This window comes from Sciurus carolinensis, chromosome 4, assembly GCF_902686445.1.
Source record: "Sciurus carolinensis chromosome 4, mSciCar1.2, whole genome shotgun sequence".
Taxonomy (NCBI): Eukaryota; Metazoa; Chordata; class Mammalia; order Rodentia; family Sciuridae; genus Sciurus; species Sciurus carolinensis.
In genome coordinates, this window is record NC_062216.1 from 54,548,968 (window position 1) to 54,561,775 (window position 12,808).

Genomic DNA, 12,808 nt, shown 5'->3' on the forward strand with positions numbered 1-12,808 from the left:
TCTCTGTAGCTGCAGAGCATCCACCTTCACTCATGCTGGGTTCTTACTTGCTGATAAGATAGGAAGGAGAGAAACAAAGTATATTGGGAACCATTTTGGGAAATGGGTGGAATAAGAGTTTTATTTTTGACCCAGCTCAAGGTGTTATCAGTAAACAATTGGGGCCAGAACTTCTTGCTGGGGAAAGAAAGGAGATTTCTTTTTAGGACAACTCTTGGGTGCATTCCTTTGTTAATCACTTAATTACAGTCCTTCTTCAAGCTGAGAAGACTCTCCCAAAGTGGGAGGTTGGGGACGCTGATGCCAGTTGGGGGAAGGGGACCAGATCCCTAGGGATTTGAAGTACAGGTAGGAAGGAGGCATCCGATAAACCCAAGAACAGAAGTTTGAACCCCAAACTCAATTCTCGTGCATTACGGCATATTAGCACTCAGGCTTCCTGTCTGTTTTAAGATTGACACAGAACTCTCTCACGGCCTGGGGCTCCCAAGTGGGGTTCTGCCTGGGGAGCTGGTTTTGGGGGGTCGCGGGGCAGTCACCGGGCCCTGGCTGTGGCTTTACCCAGCACAGGCGGCTCTGTGCTAAATTACAGTGACGAGGTGGGACACACAAAAGACCAAAATCTTTTTTTAATAAAAACAAAACAAAACTCCGGCCCCAAGCCCCTGGGCTGCTGAATGGCGATGGCTTCCTGTCAGGATTAGCCGGGCTGCCTGGGCATGTGTGCACTGCCTTTCTCCTCAGGAAATACCTTTAGTAAGCCCCGGTGGGGTCCCCATGGCAACGCGCAAGGGGACCTGCTGACAGAGGCCATTCAGCCCGCCATTGTTCCTCGGCCCCTTTGTTGTGAGCTTTATTGCTGCCCCTCTGGCAAACACAGCAGTTTGCACCGTTTTGTCAGGCTGAATGTGGAGTTTTTACATTTTAATGGGCTCTTCTGGCAGTGGCCCATTTGCATGCAAAATGTTCCTTCTTACTCCTTTCCCTTTTTCTATTAAAAAAAAAAAAGCACCCTACTCCAAATCCCCTGGGTCGGGCAACTGGTGAATGCTGCCTATCTGGGCGTCAGACCCTGCTAATTGATTTGGTGTTCCTGTCTCTCCTACCACACTCACCTGTCTCTGTCCTGTCTCTCCTGCCACACACAAGATCTGTGCTCCTCGTTTCTGCAGCTTCCCTTGTATTGTAGGGACTCACTTCAGGGAGTCACATATCTTGAAGGCTCTTTCTCTCTACACCCCAACCCTTGTGGTATGATGGGTGTTACCTAGGATTTGATTCCCTGGCTCTGGCCTGGTCTTGCCAGACTCAAGTAAGTTTTCAGTTCCATTTCAAAGCCAAAATAACGTAATAAAAAAACCTCACAGAGGGCCCCCGGAGCCCCGCTGTGCTGTTCTGTGTTCCTTTTAAGTTACTTTCAAAGCCACCCCGAGTTCCTCCCCCTCCCACAATTGCCCCCTCATTTATCTCTGGGGAGCTTGTGCCAAGACCGTAAACATTCCTAGACCACCAGTTCCCCCATGTTACTTAAGAGCATGGCCTTTCTCCCCTAATTTTCTTAACCCAGAAATCCAAAATCCAAAGGATTTAATGGGGATGACAGAAATTGCTACCCTGAGACATCATGCTAAAAAATGAAGTCTGGTTTGTGGGGGGTGAGTTACTCAAAGCCTCAGCCCTTTGTCCCATCCAATGTAGTTGCTCTTCCTGACCCCAGAGGGAGTTAAGACATACATGTGTGGACCAACCTGACAGCTAGGCAACAAGACCAAGTGCAAGATGAAACCATGAACATTTTCAAGTCCAGGGGAATGGTACATTAAGGATGAAGTGAAGAATGTAGTTCAGCTACAAATCTAGGATAAGTGAGCTTAAAGGTCTAGGGATGTGATGGAGAGATTGTTGGAGAGAGAGAGGAGGAGAAAGGCATTTTAGGAGAAGCAAAGTCTCTTGGGAGAGTAAGGGGCAGTGAGGAACTAGGAGGTTGGACAGATAAGGCAGAGGAGGAGAGAGAGCCCAGCGGCTCAGAATTCTGGTGGAAGGAATAAATCCTGGGCTGTCACAACATGAGGGGACAGGAGGCAGCATGAGGCCTCTCTGAGGACTTGTGATCCACAGAGCTGGCCCAAGGGGAGAGTTGACCAGCCTCTTTGCCTAGTGTTCTTAATCTTCTCAGTGGGTCATCAGAGGTCATCAGCTGTAAGCTGTAATCAAGGGTGAGGGGCTTGAGAAGAGGGATGGTGTCAGGTGACTGATGAGGGGTTGAGCCAGGGAGACAAGCAGGGAGGGCTGTGCTATATATACTACTTGTACTACCTAAGGCAGAGGCAGTGCCCCTGCGTGCCTGGTGTCGGTTGCCTCTCACTGACCCACTTGCTGTGACAGTGCTTGCTGGACCTCCCTTGGTGAGAAGCACTGTGAAGGGGCCCAGGACTCCGCAGACCTGTCATCTGGGTCATTGCTGATCACTTAGGAAGAAGCCTCTCGACCTCTGTTTTCTTATGTTCAGAAGGTAATGAATAGGAGTGACACGATCATGAATACACATGTTGCAACAGATCAGCTGCAGTACCGAAGTAGGGCACTACTAGTAGTTTTGAGACTGCCATGGTCGCTGTGCATCCCACCCCCCATTTCCTCACCTGTCATTGTGGACAACTATACCTGCTCAACTATAAGAGGTTGATGAGCATGGGCAGAAAAGTGTATTTATAAGTTGTAAGCATTCTGTTATAAGATAGTGGTTATGAGATGAGCTGTGGAATTAAGGGAATGAGGAAAGGGAGGGAGGATAAGGCAAAGCTACCAGTTTCAGAACTCCCAAGGTGGGTACTATTACACAGGATCAGTGGGCTGAACCAGAGGGCTTCATCACTTGTGAGAAGTCAGGAACTGTAAAGATACAGTAATGGTACAGGTTTCCTCTCAGAGTGGTAGAGCCAGACCCTGGGTGTGTGAATTCTGACGAACCAAAGCCATCTGAGTTTGAATCCCAGCTCTGCCATTCAGTACCTAGCTGTTCCATCGTGGACAAATTCTGAATCCCAGTGCTTCAGTTTCTCCTCGGTGAAAATAATAGTACCTAATTCATAGGATCGTTGTGGGGTTTTGAGGAGTTAACATGCTGAAATTTATGCTTGGCATATAGTAAGCAACCTCTTCCATAAGATAGAAGAGAATCAACCCCAAAGGGCTGCTATGAGAATAAAATCAGATAGTCTGTGAGGAAAGCTTTGCACTCTATGTGGGGTACAGTCCACATGCTGTGAATATTGTCCAGTATTGGTATTCCTGTCTACACAGTTGTTTAAGGATCCCGAGATAATATCTGTTACGTGGCAGATGCAAAGTACTATGCAAATATGTTGTTATTCTTCACTGGGGTCATATTAAGTTGTGGGATTTGGGGATGGATAACCTCCAGACCAAATTGGCTGCGATGGGACCAGGGCTGGCAAAGTGGTATTTCAAAATACATTTTCAAGTATATTTGTCCATGTGGCCTAAATGGCCTGCATTTATAATTTCTGCAAAGAGATGTGTTCCCTGGGACTTCTTCAGTGGCTCTGTTATATTTCTGTCCTTACAATTTGAAATCTCCCCCCCACCACCACTATTTTCTATCATGAACCTTCTGTTCCAAGCAGGCCATGCAGTCAGGCTTCATCTGGTGCTTCTCATCCCAAGGCATAGTCTTGCTCAGAAGCATTTCATTCTTTTCTGTCCTCCCTCCCTTCCAACATTGTCCGATCTTTGCCATGAACTTGGTCTGGTCTGACCACTGATAACTTTTAAAAAAGTTGTATCACCTAAGAACCTGTGCTGGATTGCCTGTACTTAGTTCTTGTATTCTCCAGTTGTCTCCTGTTGCAATATAAAGGGCATCATGCATATAAAGCTGTTGTGAGCATCTTATCACCCTGGTTAGGCTAAGACATGTCTTTGTTTAACCCATTTCTTCTTGCACAGTGATAAGGGCTCACAGACACACCTAATAATAGCTATTTTGAAGACAGTTCTCTGTCTTCTTGGATTTTTCAGGGGCTGAAGTATCTCATCCTCATAATGAGGTTTGCAAAACCTAAAAAAAAAAAAAGAAAGAAAGAAAGAAAGAAAAAGAATAACAAGGTGTGGGTGGGCTTGGGCCTCTTCAAGGCTCCATTTCCCAACCCTACACAGAGTGAGGGGACAGGAGGCAGTGTGAGACCTCTCTAGGGACTTGTGATCCAGAGAGCTGAAGCTGGCCCAAAGGGGAAGGTTGACCAATGTTCAATTCTGATGTGTTACCTCACAGTGGCCATAGCTGGCAGAAGACACAGAGATTTAGAATCAAGAGCTTAGATCTGATCTAATGTACCCAGGGTAGAACCTCCTGCTGAATTACTAGTGGGAGATTTCTGGCCAGTCCTGCCTTAAGTAAATGCCACACCTGTTGACTTGTTGGGAATTGCACAGTTGCAGTATGTGAGGGGCAAGTAGGAAGGGAGGGAGGACTCAATAGTGCTTCATTAACACTAATTAATTATGTTCCTAAACTTGAAAGCACCGTGGGAAGGTCCCCCTCCATCCCACCTCTGTCTTTTCTATCTGTTCCCTTGACGATTACTGAAAATTGTGGGTCCCCCTTCTTTTGAACTTCCCCCACCCCAGGGGATAGAGGCTCTGTTCGAGAAGCAGTGTGGGATTGGTGAATGAATCACTTTCATTCTTACTGCAAGGAGCCCTGGATCCAGCCTGGTCCATACATCTATACTGACCCAGACACTTGTCTGAGGACCTGGGACCTTCTCCAATTCATATTCAGCAGCTAAGTAAGAGCCTTTGTTCTCTCCTGTTTTCTGGAGAGTTACTCAGGGCTTTGGAAATGAAGTCAGCATCCCCAGTCCTCTCAGGATATTCATGTCAAGTCAAGCCCTGTCCCTAACCTTTCCGCTACCAGTGATAACAGAGACTCTATTCTGTTGGTATCAAGCACAATGCACCTTTTTCCCATAGAGCACTTTTAAGCACATGATATCCAGAGCTTGTAATAGTGAACATTATAATTTGACTCACAGTCAAAACATTTTCAGCCTTAGGCAGGGTCACCATGGCATCCAGATACCACATGGTCTTCAGCCTCCATCCCTGCTTTATCTCTCAGGAAATAAGATACATAAAGCAAGTGTTTTGGTCTGCAACTTCCCTCAAGCATCCCTATTGTACATATTGAGGACAACCCTCGTCACTGAGTCTAATGAATCAAATTCTCCAAGGGTTGGAATGTTAGTTTCAAGTGGATAAGCAATAAAATGACTTTTTTCTTTGCTTTTCACGGCCAGCTCAGTAAAAGCATCAGTTAGCTCATCTCTTGCTAACGGACACCTAAGGACATGTCTAGCCTAACCTATTGGTTTTGGCCAGAGAAAGACCAGCTTTAAATTGGAGCCAGGGATGGAGGGCCTTTTTTCCAAAGAAGTCACAAGTAAGGGAAAAAAACGAAAGAGAATGGGAAATGGTGACTTAAATAGTTGTAGGCTGCTGGTGATCAGTGATACTCTGGAATAAGCCACCTTTCAAAGGACAGGGTCAAAGTCAGGGCCACTATACAGGGCAGCAATGCAGACAGGAGGACCATGTAAACAAAACAAGTGGTTGGTTACCTTTCCATCACCTCCTAGGAGAAAATGGCATTATCCCTGTGTTGTAAATAGAGAATCTGACATACACTCAAGGGCAATACTAGCAATGAACAAGCCACAAATACCCTAGAGCCCTAGCCTGATTTTTGATTCCTCTGAGAATTAGCTTTTGCCAGATGCTAAATTTAATTAAAGACCTATCAAATAGTTTCTGTATTTCTGACCTTGTTGCGCACTCTTCGGGAAATTATAATAGGTAATCGTGCTCTGTGTTGCTTCCTTGTTCTTAAGGGAAGCAAGACATGGACATTTTTGACAATTAAGAAACAGTATATTCAAATGTCTCTCAACTGATAATTGGAAGTGGTATATCCATTCAGTGGAATATTTTTAGGCTATTAAAAGGAATAAAGTATTGAGACATGTCACAACATGAAAGAACTTTAACCACATTGTGCAAAGTGGGAGAAGCCACAACACATCATCTATTATGTGATTTCACTGAAATGGAGAATGGATAAATCTATAAAGATAGAAAGTAGATCAGTGGATGGTATAAGAGATAGGAGGTGACTTCTGTGGGTATGGAGTGTCTTTTGGGCTTACAAAAATATTCTTTTAAGTCAGGTTGTGGTGATAGTTCTGCGACTCTGAATATACAGCCATCTGCATATGCCTATGGTTTCTTTACTTGTGGATTCAACCAACCTTGGATGGGAAGTATTAGAGGGGGGTAGTTATCTGTACTGAATATGAACAGACTTTTTTTTTCCATTTTCATTCTCTAATACAGTGTAACAATGATTTACATTTGATTAGTTGATTAATCAAATGATTAATCTAGAGATGGTTTAAAGTATAGGAGAGGAAGTACCAAGATTGGATACAAATACTACCTGTTTTATACAAGGGACTTGAGCATCCTCATATTTTCATATGAGAGTGGGGTGGAGGGAAGTTTCCTGGAACCAATCCTTCATGGATACCAAGGGAAAACTGTACCAAAAACCATTTAATTGTATACTTCAAATGGGTGAGTTTTTACAGTGTGAATTATTTCTGGTGTTTAAAAAAAATACAAGACATTATATAATCGAATTGATGTGGTTCAGCCAGTGATTGTTTTACAGAAAATTAAGAATAGAGACACTAGTGCAGACTGAAGACTTGGTGGACATTTTTGATGATGAACTTTGTATAGTTGAGGGCAGGAGGACTCCAGAGAGATGCTGACAGTTGTCAACAGAAGCTTAGTTATTTTAGAGGAGAGGATGTAGTCAGGGTAGAGAACTCCCAGACTTAAAATGGAAGACTCCTGGTAGGGAGAGAAGGTTGGACAGACCAGATGGGAACAGATGTGGGGAGCCTTAAAGGTCAACGGGGTTGTAGATGTTAGCCTATTCGTGACTGGGATCTTGATCTAGATCAGGAGAAAAGTTGGGGGAAGTCTGAACTCTAACCAGAGAGGCCATGTAGGAGGTTATCTCAAGATGGAACCAGGAATGGGAAAGAATGAAGCAAACCAGACACACATTTGGAAAAGAACCAGAATCTAAAGGGTTGCAGCAGGAGAAAGGAAAGCTGGTTCTTGAGGTTTTTTCATAGATTGTGTAGGAGAGTTTTGTTTGCACATTCTAATTGGGGTGGGTGTTGGCAGGGCCAGGTTCCTTGGCTACTTTCTTTTGGGGACAAGTGTCTGAGTGTTCTCCTTTGCTGTGATTTTGTCTTGGGAACTACTTTTCATCTCTGGGACCTGTTGAAATAGGCTGTGTGATGCCAGAGTCTAAGAATTTGAGTTCACTGTTGACCAACGGCTGATGCAGATCACGAGCTACAAAATATTTAATCAGTGAGGTCACTTGAGGGAAGTAAGATTTGATCAATAGGAGTGTCTACTGCTTTCCTTTAAGGGTTGAGTCCCAAACTGCTTTTCTTCTGCCTTCATTTGGCAAAACCACAAACCATTATAAATGGAAAGAATAACTTTCTCTGAGACCCACAAAAGCTTATTTTTAATCAACTGTGTGTTCTGCTTACCTTTGTGGTGTTCTTCTTCACCAGATTCACAAAAATAAACATGTGCTAGCCTAGTATTTCCAAGCCCTTTTAAAGTAGCACCCCCATTTCTGATGACCCTAGTTTATGATAGAAACCTTGAATTGAAGTGGGCCAAAGCACAAGGCCCCTTGGAAGAAAACCGAGCCTCTGGTGGCTTGCAATGTGGACACCCACTGTCTTTCTCTCTCTCTCTCTTTTCTTTCTCTCTCCCTCTCCCTCTCCCTTCCTTCCTCCCTCCCTCCCTTCCTTCCTTCCTTTCTTTCCTTATCATTTCTTTAAATGAGTCTTGCTATGTTGCCCAGACGGATCTTGAACGCCTAGGCTAAGCAATCCTCCTGCCCCAGCCTCCTGAGTAGCTGGGATGATAGGAATATGCCACCAGGTCTGGTCTCAGACATACATTTTTATTTTTAAGGATTCTAATGAGAACCTGTGGTGCACTCAGAAAAAGGCTCACAAAAGTGAGGAGTGGGGCAAAGGAAAGAAGGGAATTCAGAGAGGAAGACAATGAAGAGACCATGTCTCTGACATTTATTCATCAAGCATTTATTGAACAGCTCTTAGGTGCCAAACATCGATCAGATGGACGGGGTGCTAGCTAGAGATTTGAAAGTAAATACATCAGACTGGAAGTGAGAAGTGACTTCCAGGAGGAAGTCCCTGTCAGACCAAGCACTGGAGAGTGTGTGGAGAAAGCCAGGCATAGACAGGGGCCCTTTAGTGATAGGGAGGTAGTAGGTCAGAGCAGGGACAGAGGGAGAGCATGTTGTATTTCAGGGCCTTGTGGACCTGTGACAGGTTCCTCTAGAGCCTCTTATGATGAACAGGTGTGGAGCAGTAGGTCAGGTGGCAGGTGTGAGAGGCACCCAGTGCATTGTTTTGGTGGATGCAGAGACCAGGAGCATGCATGTACACCCTAAAAGGAAACAGAAACTTTCATTTCCCCCCCATTATTGAAGGGGAGTTGACTCCCAGGTTTGTCAGGATTTCAGACCTTTTTGCTAGCAAGAGTGAGCAAGCTCTTGGGAGAGGGTTGGGTGTTCTTGGTGTCATCAGATCTTGCAAGCTATGGACATCCTGCCCAGGTCTAGAAATGCTGTCCAGAAAAGAAGTGAGGGGTGGGGCAGGGGTAGATGTGTGACAGCGTGTTGCAGGGAGGAGGGTGGGGCGCATGGGAGGGTGAGTCGGGGCAGTGAGATGAGGAGAAAGGGGCTTTGTGTGCAGCAACTTCTGCTGCCAGAGCAAGTGTGGGTTTTGTGGCAGCTGCAGGCCTCCGTTCCTAATATAGGCAAAAGCTCCAAATCCTCCGGCCGACACCTGTTAGCTCAAGGCTCCCCTAAGCTGACCTCTTCGTGGGCTGCCTCTCTCACATTCACATCTGACTCATTGGGGGGCCATATACCCCACCCTCACTGAATCACGTGAACCCAGGGTCTCCTCCCAAAGTGGGTGTGGGGGCTGCTAGATTTTTGAGGAGCAGCATTTATTCAACTGTCACTAGGGAAAAGGGCGAGGCTGACCTAGCCAAGAGGAATGGGGTGTTCCTTCTGGGAGGTGGTCATTCCTGACAAAAGCTGAGCGTGTGGGGAGGGGGCACTCTGTACACAAGTTCTGGCAAAGATTGACTTTCCCCCTAGGATGGGGGGAATGAAACGTGATTCGCTTAATGCTGCTGCAGCCGCTTCCTAACTTTGCCTCTTTCTTCCTTTGACTTTTGGAGGAGTGGGGTGGAAAAGAAATGGGGGTCCTAGGTAGCCAGCCGCTTCCAATTCCTGCCTCCCCAGCTGTGTCCTGGGGTGAGTTGAGGCCAGGGAGGTTGCTGCTCGCTGTGGCTAGCGTAACTCCCTTTGTCTCTCCCCTCCTTCCTCTCCCCCCTTGATTCCCCTTCCTGGCCCCCATGGGTGGCTGCAGCCCAGCCCTGGGGAGCCCCTGTGGAAGTGGAGTCCCTCCTGGTCCACCCTGGTGACCTGCTGCAGCTTCGCTGTCGGCTGCAGGACGATGTGCAGAGCATCAACTGGCTGCGAGACGGGGTACAGCTGGTGGAAAGCAACCGTACCCGCATCACAGGGGAGGAGGTGGAGGTGCGGGATTCCGTGCCCGCTGACTCTGGCCTCTACACTTGTGTGACCAGCAGCCCCTCTGGCAGCGACACCACCTACTTCTCCGTCAATGTCTCAGGTTGGTAGCCAAACCCTATCCTCAACTTCCCCCTGGATCCCACCCCTCTGACTCTCTCTGCTAGTTTCAGGATGAGGTGAACCTCCTTCCCTTCCACCATCTGCCCCCACTCTGCTTCAGAAACTGCTGCCCACTAACATTGCTCCCTGCCCGCCGCGTGGCTTAGCTCTTGAAGGGGTAACCAGGTAGGGCAGGCCACAGGCCAGAAATATGAGGCTTCCAAGACCTACCTCAGAGGAGTTGCTGATGCTTTTGGGATGTTAAGAACCCACAATTTTCCTACAACAACTTGCCCATATCTCCAGGGTGCTAAGTGGTTCTCAGCCAGCTTCCATCCTGCCACTACTTTGCCATTTGGACTTGATACTGAGCTTAGTGACTAGAGCCCCAGCACATGCCGTGAGTCCCTGCTGTGATGGGAAGGACCCAGGTGCACCGTCATGTCCACAGGCTTTACAGAAACACCTGTCCACCAGCTTTTGGAGCTGTGCCAGAGCAGCCAGAGAGTTCTGTGACTTTGGGAATCTACCACTTTTAGATTGCGACTTTCACAAAACTACCATCTAAGGAAGTAGAGTGGAAATTGTCTCTTTGCCATTTGTGCACCCCAGGAGGTAGACTTGGCTCCTCCTCCCAGATATCACTGAGAACCTGCCCTGCTCCCCACTGAGGGTCTTGCTTTCTTTATTTCCCTCCGGATCCCCAAAAGTGCCAGAAGGACTGGAAAAAGCTCTGGCATGAGCCTGTTGCTGACTACATGGGTGTGAAGCCTGTTCTTTTAAGGGGTGGATACTTCTTGGGGAGAGGTCTTGGCAGCTATAGGCTCCCCATCTGCTGTGGTTAAAAAGGGTATCTTCCAAACCTTAGCAGAACTGTGCTAGGGAAATCCCAACCGTAGATTGTTGAGCCCATGAGTTTGGAGGTAGCTTCTAGCACAGTATGCCTTGGTCTGCCTCGATCTGCCTGGATTTTCCAGGGATTGACAGTCCAAAAAAGGATGTAGGTTCCCTGACTTGCTACTGTAAGATCCAGGGCATCCAGGTGGTATCAAGAACTGAGAGAAAGCCTTTGAGTGCAGGATGGAGTTAAATTAGAGGAACAGCTGCCTCTGATGGAGCAATCAGAGGAGAGGCTTCTGGGCAGAGAGGGGCAGTGCACTGGGGTGGGAAAGGAAGGAGACCAGCACTGGAGCACACAGTTCTTAGTTTCTGCCCCATTGAAAGGTCATCACCAAGGGAAAGGTGGGACTGGGAGTCCTCACAGGGAGGGGTGGCTATATTCATCTATGTTCTAGTGGCCTTAAGGGCATGACTGTTGTTATGGATGGAATTCTAGAGGTGCCTCAGAGGGACCTCAGTGACCCTTCTTCTTCCCGTAGATGCACTCCCCTCCTCGGAGGATGATGATGATGATGACGACTCCTCTTCCGAGGAGAAAGAAACAGATAACACCAAACCAAACCGTATGCGTGAGACACTGTTTCCTACCTTATTGCTTTTGGGGCCTGGGAGTTGGGTTTAAGAGGGAAGTGGGAGGCCTGCTTGAAGTGGGAAGAAAGAAGCAGAGGGCACCTGGGGTCATGGTGCCTAACTGCCCCCCCTCTAAATGTTCTGATAAGTGCTGGGCACTGCTCACAGGGGTTGGACAGATGGGTGGGGCACCTCCGGGTCCTGCCCAGACTTTGCCCCTGAGCCTGACCATCCCCTTCTCCCCACCCCTCTTGTCTCTCTTGGCTTTTCCTGGGCAGCCGTAGCTCCATATTGGACATCCCCAGAAAAAATGGAAAAGAAATTGCATGCAGTGCCAGCTGCCAAGACAGTGAAGTTCAAATGCCCTTCCAGTGGGACACCCAACCCCACACTGCGCTGGTTGAAAAATGGGAAAGAGTTCAAACCTGACCACAGGATTGGAGGCTATAAGGTACACATGTGTATGTATACACAGATATGAAGAGCAGAAAAAAGTTAGAATAAGGGGAAGAGCTGAGATATATGGTCCTTACTACATGCCTTTAATTAGTGTTTGTTGTTTTGTTGAGGTTTTTGGTACTAGGGCCTTATACATGCTAAACATACGCTCTACCACTAAACTACACCATCACCCGCCTTTAATTGTGTCAAATAATGCTTTTAAACTCTAATGGTAATGTATTTTGAAAAATTTCCATCTCAAAAAATGTGAATAAATTTAAAAATCTTTTCAGTTTTTTCCATGTATTTAGCGGTTTAACAGAGTTGATCACATTGTATAATTTCTTATCATTTGTTAACACTGAGTCTTTTTCAAGCATGAGTGTTTGAAAGTTAGTTTTTCATGGTTGCTTAAGATTTCATTACAACTATAAAGCACTAATAAAAAATGTTTTTAAGAATTTTTTTTAAGAACAAAGCATGGGAGTGCATACCTATAATTCTAGCTACTAGGGAGGGTTAGGTGGGAGGATCCCAAGTTTGAGGACAGCATCCACAATTTAGCAAGCCCCTGCTTCAGATTTTTTATTTTTTTACTTTTTGATACCAGGGATTAAACCCAGGGTACTTAACTACTGAGTCACATCCCCAGCCCCTTTATTTTTTATTTTGAGACAGGGTATTACTAAGTTGCTTAGGGCTTCACTAAGTTGCTGAGGCTAGTCACAAACTTGGGATCCTCCTATCTTAGCCTCCCAAGCCACTGGGATTAGTTGTGCACCACCAGGCTTGGCTTCAAAATATTTTTTAAAAGGGTTGGGGATGTAACCCAGTGGTAAAGTGCCCTGGATTCAATCCCCAGTATCAAAAGAAGGGGAAAAAAAAGAAAGAAGGAAGGAAGGAAAGAGGGTTCCTTTGTAAAAATAACCTATAACTTAGTAAACAATTTTGAGCTATTAGGTATTTTCTAGTTTTTTACTAATGTAAATATTACAGAGGATATAATAATCAGCATTTTAAAATGTGTGTTCTTGGGATAGA

The 12,808-nt window shown here is 46.2% G+C and overlaps 1 protein-coding gene across 13 annotated transcripts in view; it reads left to right on the top strand.

Annotated features, from left to right (window-relative positions):
• The window catches only part of Fgfr1 (fibroblast growth factor receptor 1), a 58,854-nt gene that overhangs the window by 25,136 nt on the left and 20,910 nt on the right, over positions 1 to 12,808 (top strand). For 5 of the 13 annotated variants that reach the window (XM_047551165.1, XM_047551162.1, XM_047551160.1 and 2 more), the window contains exons 3-5: positions 9,591 to 9,857; positions 11,236 to 11,325; positions 11,605 to 11,777. In XM_047551165.1, the coding sequence (XP_047407121.1) occupies positions 9,591 to 9,857; positions 11,236 to 11,325; positions 11,605 to 11,777 (530 nt within the window). The remainder of the gene's footprint in view (positions 1 to 9,590; positions 9,858 to 11,235; positions 11,326 to 11,604; positions 11,778 to 12,808) is intronic. The other 8 variants (XM_047551166.1, XM_047551161.1, XM_047551164.1 and 5 more) reach the window with 3 other exon arrangements.